Source organism: Thalassophryne amazonica, chromosome 7 (genome assembly GCF_902500255.1).
Source record: "Thalassophryne amazonica chromosome 7, fThaAma1.1, whole genome shotgun sequence".
Taxonomy (NCBI): domain Eukaryota; kingdom Metazoa; phylum Chordata; class Actinopteri; order Batrachoidiformes; family Batrachoididae; genus Thalassophryne; species Thalassophryne amazonica.
In genome coordinates this window covers 99280672-99302325 of record NC_047109.1, presented here as the reverse complement: position 1 = coordinate 99302325, position 21654 = coordinate 99280672, and the positions used below count along the sequence as shown (strand labels likewise).

General features: G+C 41.8%; 1 protein-coding gene across 1 annotated transcript in view; it reads left to right on the top strand.

The window, feature by feature from the left end:
- LOC117514667 (tumor necrosis factor receptor superfamily member 11B-like) overlaps positions 1-21654 on the top strand; it is a 105852-nt gene that overhangs the window by 66045 nt on the left and 18153 nt on the right. Inside the window, exon 3 of the mRNA XM_034175237.1 lies at positions 396-540. Within this exon, the coding sequence (XP_034031128.1) occupies positions 396-540 (145 nt within the window). The remainder of the gene's footprint in view (positions 1-395; positions 541-21654) is intronic.

Sequence of the window (21654 nt, the reverse complement as noted above, 5' to 3'; positions counted from 1 at the left end):
GTTTACACACGAGAGAAAAGTGAGAAAATGTTAATGCCTGTTTGAGAAAAGTGTATAAAGTGTGTAGTGAGGGGTTTTACAGCCTTAAAAAGTCTATAATAATTGTAAAAAATAACGCTGACTACTTCGCGGATTTCGCTTATTGCAGGCTATTTTTAGAACGTAACTCCCGCGATAAACAAGGGACCACTGTACTTGCACAACCTACATGACATAGTCCTCAGCATCTTCATGCCCACAGGTCCTATTGTCTAGTTGTAATTAAACACATTATTTTAACAATGAGAGAACTTCACTATTCTCATCAGTGTGTGTACACATGTAAGGATCAGCAGCCCCGGCGGCCTTTGCTGCTTTGCGCTATGTACTTGAACTTGCATTTTTAATGTGTGCAGGTGTGTAAGGAGAGACAGCTTGTTAAACGGCAGTGCAACAGCACCCACGATCAACTGTGCGAGTGTGCTCCAGGTTTCCACCTAGAGGTGGAATTCTGCATCACACACACCACCTGCCGGCCTGGCTACGGAGTGCTGGCATTAGGTAAGAGTGAGATTAGCATTAGAGTTTGATTAAATACTGTTTATGAACTGAAGACTGAGAGCCAAATTTGGAAAAAGCTAATATTATTGACTGTACAATCTCCAGTTTTAGTTTTTGTATTTGTATTTATTAGTTATGGATACACTAAATGTGGCATGTTGTCTTGAGTTTGTGGCTTAACAGAGCCATATAACATAACAATATAGACTACACACACACACACACACACACACATACATGAAGATCCTTTTGAAATTCAATTTTCTTTCTGACAATGTAGTCCAGAGTCAAATTAACTGGGCACCAATGAACAATGAAGAACAATAAGCATTCAGTGCTCTAATAAAACAAAAATATACAGTCGTGTGTGCTCTTTGCATGGAATACATCTTGCTTACATACAGTATGGCTTTCCAGTGAGAATTCATCCAGCTGCACTTGTTGATCAAATTATTATTAAATCCATCTGGCAGGCAGTCGTCTTCCATTGTGTTGTGTATAAATGAATATGTGTGTCAATGTGCACACAGACACGTGATCTTTGCACAAGACTTTGTAGTTAATGACATGTCACTCAAATGAGGTGTGTGTTTATTTAGCGTAATGAGTAGTGTAATGATTTCTGAATAATTCACGCTGTCAGCACCGGCTGTGTTTATATTAGATGATTAGTGCATTATTTCTCGGTGCAGGTGTGGGACACCACCGTTTCTCAGGTTACAATATGTCCTTGTCATAGGTTGGCTGGGGAAAAGGCAAACCATGCAAAGGCGATGATTCTGTCTTTCACATCTGTCTGTTTGTAGGATTAATAAAGTACTAATGTGCACATTTTCAACAAACATGGCAAAACTAGGTTTATGGACAGGACCACTTTTTTAGTTTATTAAAACATTTTTAGCAGTCAAGTGTCTGAGCATACTACTTGTTTTTGAAAATTCTCTCATGACAGAAATCCATTTTTCCACAAACCACTGTAATGCTGCATTTACACATTACGAGTCACGAATGCAACGAAGTATACATTCTTGGCCACGGATCATGAATGTGATGATTTGAGGCAGAGGCGTCAGGTGTCCTCAGGAACTGCTGCAACCTGTTACCACGCCTTACGATTAATGGCACGTGTTGCTGGAGAATTATCAGGAACCATTATCAGGAACCACCAGGAATGCACGGTCAAGAATAATGTTCCGCACTATTGCACTTAACAGCACATCGTTATGTTCTGTCACATTGTGACACACACCCCCATATTCATCCATTAACTGCTGAACAATTCAGATCGCTCCAGTTTGCTACTCAAAATCCACAGCAGAAGAACTTTGTGACTGCATTCTTGGGCTCTGTGCCATGGAGTGGCGCAGAGAGGAGGAGATGGAGAGAGCCAGATGTGTGGCTCCACGCGTCTTGCTCATTTTCCCAAACATCAGGCACATGCAGCAGGTGGAACACCTGCAGGAGCGTGTTGAGGAGCATTGGAACAAAACTTTTAGCCGACTTGGCATTACTGTCCTTCTTCAGCATACTGCAAAAATGAAACTGAATGTGATGCAGCAGGGTTTAATTGTGCACACGCCAGAGAAGAACACTGTCACACTCTATTAAGGATCACCACTAATCAAGACGGATCAACATGCTCCACGACATGAGGTGAAATGAGGGTGGTGCATGACATTCGTGGAGGATTTTTTGACAGCCAAAAACATGCTCCATTAAATCACGAATTTCACGCACCAACACGCACTATTAAGAAACTTATGTCACGTTAAGAATGTCAGGAATGTGCCAAGAATGGCACAAATGTGACATTTGTAAAGTGTCCTGCCTATGTGTAAATGCAGCATAAAGGAAATACATGAGTACTGTTAGAATGGCCAAAGCAGTGGGTCACCCCTTTGAGTCTGGTCTGCTTGAGGTTTCTTCCTTGATAACGTCTGAGGGAGTTTTTCCTTACCACTGTCAGCTGTGTGCTTGCTCTAAGGGTTGCTCTAGGCAGCTTTGTTGTGATTAGGTGCTACGTATATAGATGAATTGAACTGAATTGAATGAGTAGCCTTGATCATCCACCCTGGAGGGTCTGGAACCAAACATGTTGACTGACTTTGAGATCATGCATTCCTCAGTTTGAAGATATGGCACTGATGGGCTGAGACCTCCTACAAAGTCATTACAAGCTAGTTCTTGCACAAACATGGTAGGCTTGTCGGAGGATAATGTGGACATAAACAAGCAAGAATGTATCACAAAATGCTGTATGAGACCAAAATAACTACAATACTTGCAGTTATTGTTGAAGAAGAGAGGTAACAGGGTCTGAGAGAGAGAGAGGGTCTGTTTTTGATAAACCATAGCATCTTCTGGTGGTCATAATAAAATGGGGTGTGTGTGTTACCAGTCTGCTGTGACTGATTCCAATGATACAAGGGGCAATTGAGACGTTTTGAGCCTGACCTAGAAAAAGTCAGGCGTGGTTCTCTATCTTTTGCATTCTGAGAAACCACCATCTCTCAGCATTGTACCCAGTGAGTCAAAAACGTCACACATTCTTGAGGAATGTTTGTTTCTCAGAATGCAAAAGGTGGAGGCTGGGCCAGCCTCAAAACTTCCACACTGGCCCTCGTAGACACCTCACAGGCTGAGGACAAATCTAATTCATGGATTCTCTTGAACTTTAAAATTGTATTTTGACATTACTACCACGTTCTTGCATTTTATAATTACCGCATTTTCTGAACTATAAGTCGCACTGGAGTATAAGTTGCACCAGCCACTTTATCCATTATAAAGAAAAATAAACCATAAATAAGTCGCACTGGACTATAAGTCGCATGGACATACAGGTATGTTAACTTAACATGAGAAGTTCAGTTGATAATATTGTGTCGGCTACCGTTTTCGGATGCATATTTCACCAGTCGCAACTTGCAATCTGCAGAGTATGATTTTCTTTTTGGTGGCCTTTTTTCGGGCCTTCTCCGTTGTCTTGTTATCAGTAATGTTGAAATTTTTATTTTTCTATGGTAGTCAGAAGTCGCAGGAACAGTCACACAAGCCTTGAGTGCCCTCTCATGAGCTGCATTTTACCTACGGATATGTTTGTATTTTGCGGACCACATTGAGAGTCGAATTATAACTCGCACCATCGCTGAACGGTTCTTTTCTAACATATTACCCGCTGTGGACCATAGTACACACCAGGTGTCAGCTGCCGATGTTCGTGCAACACCTACCTGCGCAGCTCATGACCTCCCAGTGGTGTCGACGCCAGCTCCTTCCAAGTGCAGACGCTAATCCTCCACCGTCGCTCACCCAGTGCTTCCACGCAGCTCTCAGTGTCAACTTAAACACTCTGCTCACACTGATATCCAAGGGCTGAAGCTGTTTTGTTAGCCCTGCCGGAATAACAGCAGGCACCGTGTTCGTCTGCTTCACACGCTGTTTCACAATCATTGTCTGGGTGAGGTGAGGAATACACGTCCAATGTTCTGTTCTCTGATTGGTTATCGCGACCAACGTGACCTATAGGGCGGCCGCTATACTACAGTGCCCATGATGCATTGCATTTCCCTTTCCAGTGGCCATTTTAAAACATAGAGCGACTCTGTCACGTAAAATTGTTTTATTACAGTAAATTAATTGATTAATTGAATTTATTTTTCATTTATAAGTCGCTCTGCAGTATAGGTCGCACCCCCGGCCAAAACATGTAAAAAAGTGCGACTTATAGTCCGAAAAATACGGTACTCTGAACATATACTGCCAGTGATCACAGGTCAATAAGTTTACCCACTGGTGGCACTTCAAAACTTCTGCTGATGATCCAGTGCCTTCCTTTGTTTGTCATTGCTCAACAGAGTTTGGGTAAAAAATAAAGCTAGCATGACTTCCAGTAAAAAAAAAAAAAGTATCACTTTTGCCTAAACTAGGATAATACAGAGACTTGCAACTCACCAGGATACATTGTTGGATGGGGCATTGGGGTGCACTTTCATGACTGCCATTCCAGTTATTCTTATAAAACACGTTTGCTCATTTGGGGAAGTTGTGATCTAAATCGAAAAGAAGTAGCCTCTTGACCACAGGATTATAGGGTCAATCCTTTGATGACTAAAACGTAGGTGGGGGACAGTAAACACCATGAATGGCAGCTCCTATTACAAGCTAATTGTAGATGAGGGGCTCACTGCAGTTGTAGGCTAAAAACTGAGACTAAGTGTGGAACTGTACAAGCGGTCATTTTAAAAAGTTTATAATTAGTCATCCTCCCCAGTCTACCGACACTTCTGATGACATTTTCACCTGTTCAGTGTTGACAAGAATGAATGTTTTCAGTTTACCCCATACAGTTCCATGATGTATCTGTTTTGCCCATGACGCTTTTGTCCTGAGTGGAAAGATAAACCAATAAACATCCAAAAATAGAGCCCAGTCTGAAAAATGACGGAGTTCCCCTTTAAGCTGGCAGCCGGTAAAGCGCTGCAGAAATTTTACCTGTAGTAACTCAGTTTATGCACAAGGGGGTAGTAGTACTTTAATATGCCTTTGAATTTGACTCAATATGTGAATGCTTTGTCTTTTTCATTCAAAATATTACTAATGCAACACAAAATTTAAGCAGAATTGGAAAACCAGGTGCTACATGTCATTATTCTGCATTCATAAGTCAATATATTGGCTATAAAAAACATCATGAGGCAATGTTGGCCTATATTTTGAGCATGCAGTAGTTCACAGACAAGTTGTTTGCCTGAATTGTGGGCAAAGTCAAAATCAGACTCTTACGCTGGTGCTTAAATATTCCACAGTCATATTCTAGAGACTCTTGGTGACTTCATCATCAGACTGATTATCTATCTGCTCCAAGGATGAACAACTGTTTTTCCGCAAGTTCTTCTCACGGCTTTGAGGTTATGATTCAATCCCCGCAGTGATGACATTGCTCAAAAATGAGACGCTGTGTGCTGTTAATTCCACACGGATCTGTCACGTGACTTCAAAGTCAAACGAAGCAGATATGACACAGCACTTCTGGGGACTCCCCTTCCTGAAACTGAGAGATTTATGATGTAACATCTTGAGTTATGGCAACAGGCTGTCAAACCACAGCCTGTTAGAAAGCCCTCGTAGTCTTCCAAGAAAAAAAAGGGCTTTTTGAATTACGTGTGTTTATTTGAGCCACTTTGGTTTTACTCTGTTATCCTCGGCATAGCAGAGCTGAAATTTATGTGGGGTTTTTTTTTGTTTTTTTTTTTAGTTTTTAAAAAATGATACCATGATATGATAAATATGATCAATCTATCTTTATTAGTTGGCTATGTACCACAGGCGTTTAAGGTGGCAGTAATTAAACCATTACTTAAAAAGCCATCACTTGACCCAGCTATCTTAGCTAATTATAGGCCAATCTCCAACCTTCCTTTTCTCTCAAAAATTCTTGAAAGGGTAGCTGTAAAACAGCTAACTGATCATCTGCAGAGGAATGGTCTATTTGAAGAGTTTCAGTCAGGTTTTAGAATTCATCATAGTACAGAAACAGCATTAGTGAAGGTTACAGATCATCTTCTTATGGCCTCAGACAGTGGACTCATCTCTGTGCTTGTTCTGTTAGACCTCAGTGCTGCTTTTGATACTGTTGACCATAAAATTTTATTACAGAGATTAGAGCATGCCATAGGTATTAAAGGCACTGCGCTGTGGTGGTTTGAATCATATTTATCTAATAGATTACAATTTGTTCATGTAAATGGGGAATCTTCTTCACAGACTAAGGTTAATTATGGAGTTCCACAAGGTTCTGTGCTAGGACCAATTTTATTCACTTTATACATGCTTCCCTTAGGCATGCTGAAAAACTAATTCATGCATTTATTTCCTCTAGGCTGGACTATTGCAATTCATTATTATCAGGTTGTCCTAAAAGTTCCCTGAAAAGCCTTCAGTTAATTCAAAATGCTGCAGCTAGAGTACTGACGGGGACTAGAAGGAGAGAGCATATCTCACCCATATTGGCCTCTCTTCATTGGCTTCCTGTTAATTCTAGAATAGAATTTAAAATTCTTCTTCTTACTTATAAGGTTTTGAATAATCAGGTCCCATCTTATCTTAGGGACCTCATAGTACCATATCACCCCAATAGAGCGCTTCGCTCTTCAGCTTTCAGGCTCCTCTCCTGTGGAACCAGCTCCCAATTCAGATCAGGGAGACAGACACCCTCTCTACTTTTAAGATTAGGCTTAAAACTTTCCTTTTTGCTAAAGCTTATAGTTAGGGCTGGATCAGGTGACCCTGAACCATCCCTTAGTTATGCTGCTATAGACTTAGACTGCTGGGGGGTTCCCATGATGCACTGAGTGTTTCTTTCTCTTTTTGCTCTGTATGCACCACTCTGCATTTAATCATTAGTGATTGATCTCTGCTCCCCTCCACGGTATGTCTTATTCCTGGTTCTCTCCCTCAGCCCCAACCAGTCCTAGCAGAAGACTGCCCCTCCCTGAGCCTGGTTCTGCTGGAGGTTTCTTCCTGTTAAAAGGGAGTTTTTCCTTCCCACTGTCGCCAAGTGCTTGCTCACAGGGGGTCGTTTTGACCGTTGGGGTTTTTACGTAATTATTGTATGGCCTTGCCTTACAATATAAAGCGCCTTGGGGCAACTGTTTGTTGTGATTTGGCGCTATATAAATAAAATTGATTGAATTGATTGATTGATGAGGAAAAGTTTATTCATCAAAACTGATTTTAAGAAAAGAACAATCTGATTATTAATTAAGGGTGCATGGATCTGATATTTTGAATTGGTATTGGTCCAATGTTAGCCAAAATTCCTGGATTGGATTTTTTGCGGGGGTGGTGGGGGATCATGTTATGTGCTGCCCATGTTTTCTTTTAAGGAAGTAGAATTAGGGAATAACCCTGTTGTGTCTGATGATTATTAATGTTAACGTTAATGCTGGATTTTACGGTAGCGAACTTAGTTTTACTGGTGACGTGTGAGCTCGTAAAATGGATATTTCCAACCGTAATCCAGCATTAACGTCCACAAATCATCAGACACAACAGAGTTATTCCCGTTCTAATCCAATTCCATTGTTTGCACGGTTTATTTTTCTGTAAGTAATTCGACCTGGATGAGATGGCTGTCTGCCTGGCCACTTTCTGAATTGTTGTGAAAGGGTGTGGTCGGCTCGTCAAAGCTTACCGTAGCAACAGCGTCTTCATGCCAAACTAGAAATTCTGTGAGCAGACCCACAGATTTCTCCATCTCGTCAGCTGCATTGAGTAATTCTGTATCAAAATCCACATCAATACTTTCGTATAGTACGATCGAATATTTTGCCACCATCAACGCGATATTTTATGGTCTGAAATCTCACACGATTAATTAATCAGATTTGCAGAACAAATGTAATTGGATTAGAATATTTGTTTCATAGTTTGAGCTGATGTTTTCTTAGCTGGCTATGTTAGCAAAGTACAAGTGGGGGTGGTGGCCAAGCGGTTAAATGCGTTTGTCTCCAGTGTGGAACGTTCCCGGTACAAATCCCACCCTGCCCATTTGGCAATATGGAGTTGGGTCATGAAGGGCATCCAGCAAAAAAGGTGTGCTAAATCAACATGTCTCGGATCTGCAGTGGCGACCAGAATGAAAAAACAAGAGAGATGCTGAAGGAACTTACTGACTTACTGGTTAGTGAAGTACATCCAGATAATTGTGCTTAACAATAATAACTATTTATATGGCACTTTGACAGTAAATACAGTTCAGTGCTTTACAAAACCAATTTGATGTAAAAAAAAAAAAAAAAAAAGACCACAAATTAAAATGCTAAAACAACTAACATCAAAGTCAAATACAGTGTACAGACACTGTGAACATATAATGAGTTAAAATAATGTTAATTATAAACTACATAAAAAAAAACTACGTTTTAAGGATTCAGTAGAACTTGACCTTCTCATCTTCAGTGGCACCTGATAAGAAAAGGCTCTTCATACTCATTAATAGATTACTAATTCCCCATTTGTGTGCTTCTTACCCTGTGTGCTGCTATATAATGCTGCAATTTCCCTGAGGGAGTCTTCCCAAGGAGCAGTAAAGTTCTATCAAATCTAATCCATGTAATCTAATTTACACCAGACTGAGTTCTATATAAGATCATGACATTTTTTGTCAACTCTCACGAGTCTTGGCTGGTCTCTGTTGTGATCTGTAATTTGGGCTTACACCAAGCGTGCGTTGCGACTGAATTGTGCAAGTGAAAAATCATTGATGCAACCCCGCACAGAGTCAATTGAGAGTCTATTACGTAGGATCACGTTGTGAGTGAATTGAGACAAGTGAGAGTTTATCAAGACCAATTGTGTTCTCTCCATGCCATAAGGCACATAAGGCTTTGACATTTTTCTTTCCACCCACTACAATTAGCTGCAAGGGCTCTGACATTCACCCATTACTGCCATCCAGCGGTTTGCCTCTCATCTTCAAACATCCTCCTCCATGTTGTTTTTGGTCTTCTTCTCCCTTCTGGCCTCCACTCCAAAGCTGTGATGCAATGTTCCTCTCTTTCTTTCCTCATGATATGACCAGTCCAGTTCCATCTTCAACGTCTGATCTCATCACTCATTCTAGTCTAAGAACAACATCTCCATGTTGATAACCATTTGTAAAATCCAGGCGGCTTTTGGTGGCTTTCAGTTGAGTATCTGAGAAATTGTTTAACAGCAGGGCATGTCCAACTTGTCCTTAAGGCTTCCAAAGGAGGTGTTTTTCCTGTGGCGGGCGCGCCGCGCCGGCTGCGAGCCGACGCACCAATCCATCCGCACGTCTTTCATTAAAAAAATCTCCTTTAACAGTGGAATGTCTGGATAAACTGCTGATTCCGACCTCTTCTGAAAGTTCTCTGTTCTCTCACGACGTCCTGGTTTTCAGCGTGAAACAGGATGACGACGTCGCCTCAGAGCGCTGCGCGACATCCCACTCCGTGGGATGTCCTTACAGCGATAGAAACAATCCAAAATCTCTCATCAGCTGTTAAAATTTTCACTGAAAACCAGCTGAATTTCTCAAATGGTGTCCACTCGGATGTGCCTCACAGTTTTGAAAAAATTTTGATCAAGCACAGCGCCAGTCTCTCAGCAACTTCTCAGACAACGGAATTCCAACGAGGGGGCTGGACCACTCCTTCCACAAGGCGTGCTCACAGGCGAATGACGTCACCGACAGGCGTGAAAAAACTCTTGCATGCCCATGAGGGTTCAAGCTTGCCTGATGTAATAACACGTGATTCAAATCCATATGGTTTTTTTAAAAAATAATAAGGTCGGATACTTTTCTCACAGACCTCGTATATAAAGTGTAAAATGCATTAATTTGATATCATCAAGCAACATTTCAGAATGATTTTCGTAGTGAGAAAGGGTGAAGATATACAGCCATCCTCAATACTGAATGTCAAACCTACACCAGCAGCAAGGGTCAAAATACATGTAGACAGCTACAAATAACCCTGATATAATGTGAAAAACTTCCAAAAGGATATAATAAATCAGTTAATCAATATTATACTGCCTTAGCATATGGTATTAACTATACTAGGTTTCTATACAGTTTTCTACACAGTGCCCTGTCTGGTTAATGTTTGCAGTGGCCCTAGAGTGATTTACTCCCCGGGCGAAACCCCCTGCGTGCCCCCCCCCCCCCCCCCCGCGCGCACACTAACGTGGCAACCACCTCCGCCCCACCACCCATGAAAACACTAACTTCGTCCAGAACACCCACAATCCCACAAATTAACTCACAACAGCTATTTTCAAGAACAAATGTCCGGTTTTAATGTCTACTGCAATAACAAACACAAAGATAAACAATAATTACTTCAATAAAGTTTTTGAACATAAAAAACAAAAGACAGTGACTTCACATTACAACTATGTACAGTACAGGTATTTAAGAAAGCACAACTGCACTACAGCACCACCCGATGGTCAAAATATTGCACGTCATTCAGTTTTACCAACAGAGTGCACTTTGCATTATCATAGAGTACCATTCACCATAATGAACAAGACTTAAACCTCCATTAAAGTCACACCATATAAATAACAAAAGAAGTTAAACAATCTGTATATTACAGAATACCATGAAGTGACAAAAAATGTACAAAAACCCCTATACATTAAAGTGGCAAAAATGGTAAAGCGCAATCACGTATCATAAATAAATGAACTAACGACAGAGGTAAATTCTATACCCATTAATGTACACATAAGAAGAAATAACAAACACTATTGTGTATCATAAGTAACAGGAAGCAACAAGTGAAGAAGTTAACACTCTTTAAAGGCAAAAATGGCAAACCACAATAATTTGTCATAAATAACAAGAAGTGCAAAAGAAGTAAGAGGAAAACAGTCTATATACAAAATTTGCAGGAGGGCATCATAATTGTTTGCCACAGTGCTCACTATCCGTGATGTGAAATTCCATCAAGTAGGAGCATTTCTGGACAACCTTGAGCAGCCTGCAGACTCAAGAAAAGACATCCTCTTTGTGGATTTTGAGAAAAATGTGGCAAACCCAGAGAGTGATGCAAAAAATATTCTGCACTCAGATAAGCTTTTAGCCCCCTGAGACAGAACCAGGTTCAGTCTGTGTGCATAGCAATGCACAAACATTGCACTGGGGGTTATTGCTTTAACTTTGGCCTGCAAACCAATGAGAGCTGAAGCCATGACAGCAGCCATGGCTTCTTCGTAAGGAAGACTATCAAATGGCTTCACCAAAATCTGGCCCACAACATTCAAATTGTCTGCCATTATGTGCAGCTTGCTACCTAGCTAGCTCACTAGCTGGGACTGGCGCGAGGCTAGTGTGAAGTTTGTCCGCCTGTGAGTGATTTGTGACGGTGGAGGAGCTCAGCACCACCCGCTGCTTGGTAGGGACAGAAACTGCGATAGAAGTCAGTCTCCAAACACAAGCAGCTACAAAAAAAAACACAAGAAATAGAAGCTCGATTTGTCGCTAGTCGTTTTTAACAAAAAAAATGTCACTAAGAGGATTAGGAAAGTCTCCGGTTCAACTCAGAACAGAATGAAAATTAAAAATTAAAAAATGCTCCCACGGATGTTTACACCAAAAGATCGCTGATTCGCTCATTTCGCTGTCAATCAAAAAGGGATTCAGCCTCAGACAGATCATCCAATCATCATGCAGAAGCTGAGCGTCCGGGCCAGCTGAGGCCAGCCCACTGCCCCATAGACCCCCAGACACGCTGAGCGTCCGATGGGCGGGACAAAGCCCAGCATTTATCCAATGACTCGTCTCGTTTTGCTGCACTCTTTGCTTCGCTATTGAACTCTGTGGACGCTTCCACACTGTTTAAAGCACTGTGAAGCTGCGGGAATACGGAAATCAATACATACCTTTTTCCTTTGCTCGTTTCTCCTTTTCTTCTTTCTTTTTCTTTTGAAATTGGGCACCTGATGGCTTTGATCGTTTCCTATCCATGATTGTGTCTTACTCCGTTTCGACCACCTCCTCGTCCAAACATTCAATGATTCCCCCCTCCCCCTGCACAAACTCTGCACTGTGCAGCGTTGCTCACCTAACGCGAGAGGTGAGATGGGGGGAGCGCTCTGCCGTAACGTAACCATGAACTCCCCCATCAGGACAACCCCCCCCCCCCCCCCGGTTTTATTTATTTATTTATTTATTTATTTATGTTTTTTTTGGGACAGGTTTTTATTTATTTATTTATTTATTTATTTGACCGTTTTTGTTTTTTTTTATCCACACACTCGTGCCGCCCGGTCGGTCCGCCTCCAGGACCGCCCTTGAATGTTCGTTTCCCCATAATGCAGCTGAAGACATTCTTACTCTTCATCTGACGATAGGCAGCTTTCTTCATCAGAGGATGAAATCTCAAAGTTTTCATCGGAGATTTCTTCAGGAAGGTCACCTTCTGCTGGAATCAATGATTCTGGTAGTTCAGGACCTTCAAACCAAATGACTTCATAATGTCCGTCCTTCAGGTCCCATCCATCATCTGGCGAAGGATGCTGCATTATATTCATTGCAGTAGCAGTGGCCCACATCCTTGCCACAAACGATGCTCGCTTAATATGTTGAGATAACTCAGATTCACAAGGAGGAAGCATACTACTATCTATGCCCTTCAACTTTTCTAAAGCATTCTTGCACCTTGCCTTTGGTCCATAGGCCTTCTCGAACACCTTGTAACGACACCCATTTAATGAAGTAACCGATTTGCCCTTTGCTCCATACATCTCTGCTGTAAAGGTCTCCAAAGCTTTTTGGTCTCTTTCTGTTAGCTGTCCTGTAGACATGGATGAGAGACCCTTCTGAGCTGAAGTATCTTTCACCATCTTTGCAAATGGTCTGACTTTGCCTTTTTGATGGAATGCAGAGGTGTAATCACACCCTGTTAATGCATGGAACCCAAGGAGTGCACTGCAAACCTGATGTCCGATTGTATTGGCAATTGATGTGATGCTCAGGTACCGTCTGTTGTTTTTTGTTGAATTTCCAACATCCATCCAAATGTGGTCTTTCATTTCCCAGCAGTGGTAGAAGAGGGTGACTGCAACGTCAGTGTCTGATCCTCTGACTACAATGTTGTTGGCACCTCCTTCACCATCTATGAACTTGGCATGGGCTGCGATCAGTGTGTCTGCCTCCTCATGATTAGTTCTCAAGTTCTCAGCTTCTTCTCTCATGACCTGTCCATTGCTGACATAGAAGCGAAAGCATGAACCCTTATCCGAGGGGAGTTACCTACTTGCTGGAGGGGGGGCAGTTGGCCAGTGGACAATTGTCGTGGTGTTGGGAGGCGGGGAAACTTTTGCTGGTACTATGGATAGTGTGCAATGGAAATTTGATAGAAATCGTACATGATGTCATTAATTCAGCGCACCTGACACTAATTTCTATATACACGTATGGAGGGAATGAGAAATTTTGCATCCAGTGTATCCAGTGTTGGAATGTGTCAGTAAGATTTTGACATGAAAGCCTACAGTATATCTTAGCCACCATACATGCAGTGAACAGATCATTCATATATTTGAAAAAAAAAAAAAAAAAAATCTTACCTGTACTTGTTATTGTCATTTCCAGGGTAATATTCTGTTTCTTCAATGAATGTTTCACTTTTTTGAGGCCGTTTACATGAGGTACATGTATTTGTCTACCTTTCTAAAATTTGATCCTCCTCCACAGAATCCACAGGCCTGCCCACATGGTCTGACTCCTGGTAGGCATCTGTGTATAGCATGTCCTGCATCCCACTAGGTGTATACCTGGTATCTTGATGTGATTACATAATCGTAGCCTACATTCTAAAGATATCTCATAATGAAAGGGAGATCCAGATGGCTTAACTCCATGCACAGTACATAAATTGCTATTCTTTGAACTGTTGAAATGTAGTAGTAGGTATATATTAAACATTTATAATTAAATAAATGTTCTCAGCTTGGGTTTTTCCATTCAGTGAGCAGTCCCACATCAATTGGCACTGAAATAAAGTCTGCACTTCCCATGTTAAATAAATCCATTTTTGGGGGGTGTGGCAGGGTGTGGCCCTTCTTAAGGGGTCTTTCCACCATCAGTTTTGTTCTTAAGTTTATTTTTATGACTACTGAGATGTGGCACTATGTAATGAAGTTTGTTTCAACTGCGCACCTTTTATGCTAAATAAAACTCTAATTAACACTAATTAATTGTGTTCTTAATTAGTGCTTCCACCAAAATAAATGTTCTTAAGTTGGGTTTTTCCATTCAGTGAACAGTCCCGCATCAATTGGCACTGAAATAAAGTCTGCACTTCCCATGTTAAATAAATCCATTTTTGGGGGGTGTGTCAGGGTGTGGCCCTTCTTAAGGGGTCTTTCCACCGTCATTTTTCTTCTTAAGTTTATTTTTCGAACTACTGAGATGTGACACTATGTAATGAAGTTTGTTTCAACTGTGCACCTTTCATGTTAAATAAAAGTCTAATTAGCACTAATTAATTGTTTTCTTAATTAGTGCTTCCAACAAAAAAAATCTTCTTAAGTTGGATTTTTTTTCATTCAGTAAATACACCTGCATCAACTGGCATTGGAACGAAGTCTGCACCTCCCATGTTAAATAAACCCATTTTGGGGATACTTTGGCTGTGGCCCCTAGCCACACCCACCACTTGCAAAACTTAAGAATCGCATTTCCTGGCACAATTTAGTCTCATAAGCATTTTTGATACTACAGACCTTCCGCACCTTTCATGTTGAATAAATGTCACCTAGCTCCTGGACTATGTGTTTTCCAGGATTTGTTGGTGGGAGATGATCTGAGGCCACCTTATTCTTAGAATCCTCTTCATGCACTTGTATTGGAAACCATGCAGTTTCTTTGCTTCTGTTTTCGTAAGATTCCAAGCCTCACAGCCATACATCCAAATTGACCAATTATGAGACCCATGTGGTTGCACAACTTGTGCGAGTGTTTTGAACAGTTCAATACATTCACACACCTGTTGGGGACCGATGGAGAGTGATGGAGAGTATGGAGAGTGATGGAGAGTATGGAGAGTGATGTAGAGCGATGGAGAGTGATGGAGAGTATGGAGAGCGATGGAGAGTGATGGCGCCCAAGAGGGATCTTTTTTCTGACCAGGGAGACCCCAATGTGACCAGCCTGCAACCCCAGTGGGAGTCAGTGAGAGTGACAGCAAGCAAGAGGCCATTGTTTTTATTGCAACTCAGCTGTGAACTTGGTATAAACGGGGTGTTAATTTGACGCATAGTAGAATCGTATCAGCAGGTTCCAGTATCAGAATCGGACATGAAAAGTGGTATCCTGCCATCTTGACTTTTAACATGTTATTCTGTAGCCAGTTCAGGTAATTCACATACACAGTAAATTTTGCAGAGTTAAACTGACTCTGCAGTGAATGCATATGGTTGCATCCCACATAGTGTTGAAGTTCAACAACTCAAGTGGAATTTATGCACACTATGACAGAGTTGATTTAACACAGTTTTGAATGGGGCCATATGCACTCACTGCAGTCAGTTTAACTGCAAAATGTACTGTGTGCACTTTATCATGATGCATTACACTTTATCATCTGAAATAAATATATTAGTAAGCTTTTATATTCTGATTTAATACAACAAATGTTACAGGAAAATCTCTGAATAAAAAAGCTTCTGTCAGCACATGAAAACATTTGACAGTCAGGCTGACACATGCTTCGTCATCAGAAACATCTCTGTACTTGGTGCATGCATGCATTTTAGCTGATGAATTTACAAGAAATTATGTTTCTGTGACGTGTGATGATTTAAATTACAGTAGCATGAGGTAAAAATTTTTTCTCGACAAAGATCGCACCATGTAATGATAACAGGAAATCAGGCAAAGGTTAAATCTTATATGAGCACCTTTTGGCCTCCTACACACTTTCACTTCTATTCTGCCACAATTCAAATAAAATAAGGATGTGGTTATGGCACAGTTCCATGACACAGACATCATATCTCAGTCATGTGTGCTGTGGGTGACGCTCTAATAATCAACACTAAAATGTCGCCATAGTGAGTAGCACACTGAAAAAAGGAAGCAGGACATCCGGAAAGTATTCACAGCACTTCACCCCATAACAACAATGTGACAAAAAAATTTTTTTGAGACTTTTGCAAGTTTATTAAAAAATTAAGCTACAGTTACAGAAAAAAAGATGTAATCAGATTACAGGTATATTTAGTAAAAATGGGGATTAGTTCACTGGATTACAATTTTAATGCATTTTATGACATTATCTGTACATAATATATTTTTTTCTTTGAAACGAAAACGTGGACAGCATGACGCCTCCTAATCAGGCAAAATATTGATGAAGTACCCGGATGTTAATGCATTTTCAATGGAGATTCACGACTGAACACAATCAGAAAAATGCTTGCAAAATACATGTTAAAAAAAATGCCATTTTGACCTGGATATCGAGCCAGTAAAGTTAAATTACATTAAATTATGTCAGGAAAGTATTAAACTTACTCTGACACACACACGTTCCCAAATATTAGTGTTGAAAGTTACACGGATCTGATCTGTTCAAGCTGCTGAGCTGAGGCGTCCTGCTGCAGCAGCTGCTGTTCAGCGCAGCTCCTAAAACCATTACAATACATTTATATATATACGAGGTCTGTTAGAAAAGTATCTGACCTTTTTATTTTTTTTCAAAAACCATATGGATTTGAATCACGTGTGATTGCATCAGCCAAGCTGAACCTTCGTGCGCATGCGTGAGTTTTTTTCACGCCTGTCAGTTGCGTCATTCGCCTGTGAGCAGGCTTTGTGTGAGCAGTGGTCCACCCCTCTCGTCGGATTTTTATTGCGAATAAAATGTCTGAACGATTTGGAGCTTTGCTGCATCAATTTTTTCCAGAAACTGTGAGAGACCTCCAGGTGGACACCATTCGGAAAATTCAGATGGCTTTCAGGGATGATTTTATGGGGATTACACAAATTAAGGAGTGCTCCAGCTGGTTTAAAGACTGGCCACAGCTGCTGAGAGCGTGCCGCGCTCTGAGCGCTGATCGACAGGCTGAATCAACCAGATCATTTCCAACGTGAAGGCTTTGTTGATCCGGGACGTTGTCTGACTTACACAAAAATGGCAGGAGACGTGGACATCAGTACTTTTTCGGCACATTCCACTGTTACAGGAGTTTTTTTTCATGGAAAGAGAAGCGGAGGGATGCGCCACGGAGCCGTTCATGGCGCGGCACAAAACCACCTCCGTGTTGGTCTCACAGGACGGCTTTGAGATGGATTTCAGATGGCTGTCGGTGGCTTTTCAGTCGTGTGACTATCCGAGAAATTGTGGATGAGCCTGGATATGCCAGAACATGTCCTGTGAGGCTTCATCACAGCGTTGCCTTGCACCATGCGGCATCACCGCGACGCACGGAATTCCTCTGCACGTCTGTCTCAATGTGCCGAAAAAGTGCTGATGTCCACGTCTTCCGCAATTCCTGTGCTAGTCAGACGACGTCCCGGATAAAACACAGCATCCAGTTTGGAAATGAACGGCACATTCCACTGTTACAGGAGTTTTTGTCATGGAAAGAAGAGTGGAGGAATTCCGAAAAATAGTATATTTTTACACAATTATCCTTTATTGACCGAGTTTCATTCATGAAGTCAGTGGTGTGGGTACACATCTCTATGTGTGGGTGTGACTGTGAGCAGCACAGCGCGAGTCATTATAATCTCATTATTTTAAGGCATAAAAATCCCCAGTCTTGTCGAACAATTTTAATCACTAATGACAAGTATTTTAACTAGGGTTTAACTAGGGACATAAGTGAAGAGTTAATGGTCCGTGTCATCGGGCGACACAGGTACGGCAGGAGACATACAGCTGTTTATCATCCAAATATCACGGACAACGTGACAAGAAGAACCAAAACCACTTACTTATGGAAGGAAATATTGTCTCCCTTGTTCCTCCGTTTGTGGCTTTGCCAACATGCGCAGCTTTCCAGCATATCCCACCTGTTTCTTGAACTTCTACGCACGCAAATCACTAACTTGCCCGGAATTAAAATGGCGACCACGCCTCCTTACTGACAGTATTTACCTAATGGTTTTCATTATGCTGTTGTTCTTATTTTGAAAGTTCAATAAGTGGACTGATATGTTAAACATGGTGCGAATTTACTGAACAAGTAGTAGACTTTTTTGTTTTGTATATTGTTCTGCAAGCCACTTTTAATTACAAATTCATCCGCCCACCGCCTGAGTTTTCATTATCCTTCATTTGTTTGGCATTTTTTGTTGAAAATTTAGCAGGTGAACACTGGGTGTGTTTAAAACAATATTGTGGGTGCTCTTAATTCATAATGTGAAGTAAAACAGAGCATGCCATGTAAAAGAAACAGTTTTATTTTTGCTTAATAAACTGTACTATGTGGTCAAGACTATATATATTTAGTTTCTTTTGTCTGTATTAGCATATTTGATACTGGAGTAATCCAGAAGTAATTGAAACTAATCAAATTAAATTACTTTAATATTATGGTACTTGGATTGTGTTACTAATTACATTTTTCAACAGGTACCTAGTAACTGTATAGGAATACATTTTTAAAGTAACCCTCCCAACCCTGCAGTTGACAGTGCATGTCAGAGCACAAACCAAGCATGAAGTCAAAGGAATTGTCTGTAGACCTTTGAGACAGGATTGTCTTGAGGCACAAATCTGGGGAAGGGTACAGAAACATTCCTGCTGCTTTGAAGGTCCCAATGAGCACAGTGACCTCAATCATCCGTAAAATGGAAGAAGTTCAGACCCACCAGGACTATTCCTAAAGCTGGCCGCCCTTCTAAATTGAGCGATAGGGTGAGAAGGACCTTGGTCAGGGAGGTGACCAAGAATCTGATGGTTACTCTGTCAGAGCTCCAGCATTCCTCTGTGGAGAGAGAAGAACCTTCCAGAAGGACAACTATCTCTGCAGCAATACATTAATCAGGCCTGTATGGTAGAGTGGCCTGATGGAAGCCACTCCTTAGCAAAAGGCACATGGCAGCCAACCTGGAGTTTGCCAAAAGGCACCTGAAGGACTCTCAGACCATGAGAAAGAAAATTCTCTGGTCTGAGGAGAGAAAGATTGAACACTTTAGTGTGAATGGCAGGCGTCATGTTTGGAGGAAATGTTGTGAAAGTGTTGGAACACGGACCCACAACAGGGGGCGCAATGAACGGACAATGGAGAAGGTAAATAACAAGATTTACTTCTGTGAAACAGGCACAATTAATATAACAAACACAATTTGGGGTCGAATCCGCTGGTGTCGTGTGGGCAGGCTCGAAGGTAGGAGACGTCCGTCTCAGTCGAACCGGAACCACCCAGATCTCCTCTGCCACCGAACCCTGGAAATACTGGAACCGCCAAGTCCTGAATTCCCAGGTGGCCACTGCCTCCGCTCGTCGGATCCGGTACTGCTGGCAGGAGAGAGCGACAACACACAGGCGTGGATGACCGCACCCAGTAACGGAGAGGGGAGAAGCCGCCTCCACCTCTTGTCAAAGAACAGCAGGAAGGTGAGTACTTATCCAAAACAGTGAAGCTATCTGTAGTCACCAGTCCTGAAAAGGTTTAATAGGTTTAGCTGGTTAATATATATAAATGCAGAGAATACTACCTTAGTCTTAGGCGATATCTCGGCACTGAGGTGGAGACGCCGTCCTCCTGATATACCTCTGTGCTGAGTGGAACAGCTGTGTCTGGTGATGGGTGACAGCTGTCACCCAGGCTACTCCCATGATGCGGCAGCGCCCTCTGGTGCCTGGAGCCCGCACTCCAGGCAGGGCGCCCTCTGGTGGTGGTGGGCCAGCAGTACCTCCTCTTCAGCGGCCCACACAACAGGAAACCAAGCTCCATCCCTACAGTGAAGCATGGTGGTGGCAGCATCATGCTGTGAGGATGTTTTTCAGCGGCAGGAACTGGGAGACTAGTCAGGATTGAGGGAAAGATGAATACAGCAACGTACAGAGACATCCTGGATGAAAACCTGCTCCAGAGCGCTCTTGATCTCAGACTGGGCCAACGGTTCTTCTTTCAGCAGGACAATAACCCTAAGCACACAACCAAGATATCAAACAAGTGGCTTCAGGACAACTCTGTGAATGTTCTTGAGTGGACCAGCCAGAGCCCAGACCTGAATCCAATTGAACATCTCTGGAGAGATCTGAAAATGGCTGTCCACCGACACTCCCCATCCAACCTGATGGAGCTTGAGAGGTGCTGGAAAGAGGAATGGGTACAATTGCCCAAAGATCGGTGCGCCAAGGTTGTGGCATCATATTCAAGAAGACTTGAGAATGTAAAAGGTGCATCAATAAAGTACTGAGCAAAGGGTGTGAATACTTTTGTACATTTGATTCCTTAGGTTTTTTTTGTTATTTTGAACAAATGTGCAAAAATTCCAAAATGGGGTGTTGTGAGTTGATTTTTGAGGGGAAACAATAAATTGACTTTATCATAACAAAATCTGGAACAAGTGAAGCTCTGTGAATACTTTCCAGATGCACCATATATATTGTCTTATGTTTCTAATTGAGAAATATAAGACACATAGATGAGATCCTCCTCCCAGTGCACATAAAAAAATCTATTTCCAACAGCAATCAGACAGCAGCAAATAGCTCACAGCATGAACATCATTCAGTTTTTATGATGCAGTTAGTGTTATTTATGCTGGTATCAGCATAGTGATATCAACATGTTAAAATGAGAATGTGTGCTTGTATAAGATGCCATGATAGTGACTACTCGATAAACTACTGAGCTGGTGCCGCGCTTTGACACATCAACATTGTGGAGTTGCCTTGCATTCTAGATGGGGAGATGATGGTCTAGTGGTTAAGGGTTGGGCTTGAGACCAGAGTATCCTTGGTTCAAATCCCAGTCTGACCGGAAAATCGCTAAGGGCCCTTGGGCAAGGTCCTTAATCCCCTAGTTGCTCCCGGTGTGTAGTGAGCGCCTTGAATGGCAGCAGTCTGACATTGGGGTGAATGTGAGTGAGGCATTATGCATCAGACACTTTGAGTGTCTGATGCAGATGGAAAAGCACTATATAAAAAATGTATTCCATGCAGTCCAACCGCCCAGGCAGACAACCGGCACCCCCACCCACCCGAGCAATGTCATCATTACGTTTGCGGATGATACTACATCCATAATGGGACTCATCTCATGAGGAGATGAGACTGCATCCAGAGAGGAGGTCCAAAGGCTCTCAGCATGGTGTGCCCAGAACAACCTCTTTCTTAACACCTCCAAGAGCAAAGAGCCGATTGTCGATTTCAGAAGGAACAAATTGGGCATTCAACCCACCTACAGTTATATGCAAAAGTTTGGGCACCCCTGATAATTTTCATGATTTTCCTTTGGTTATCTGGATCAGAAATTTCAGTTAAACCTTTCATATAGCAGACGAACACACTAATATTTGAGAAGTGAAAAGAAAGTGTGCAATAATTATTTAAACAAAATTGGGCAGGTGCATAAATTTGGGCACCCTTGTCATTTTATTGTTTTGAATAC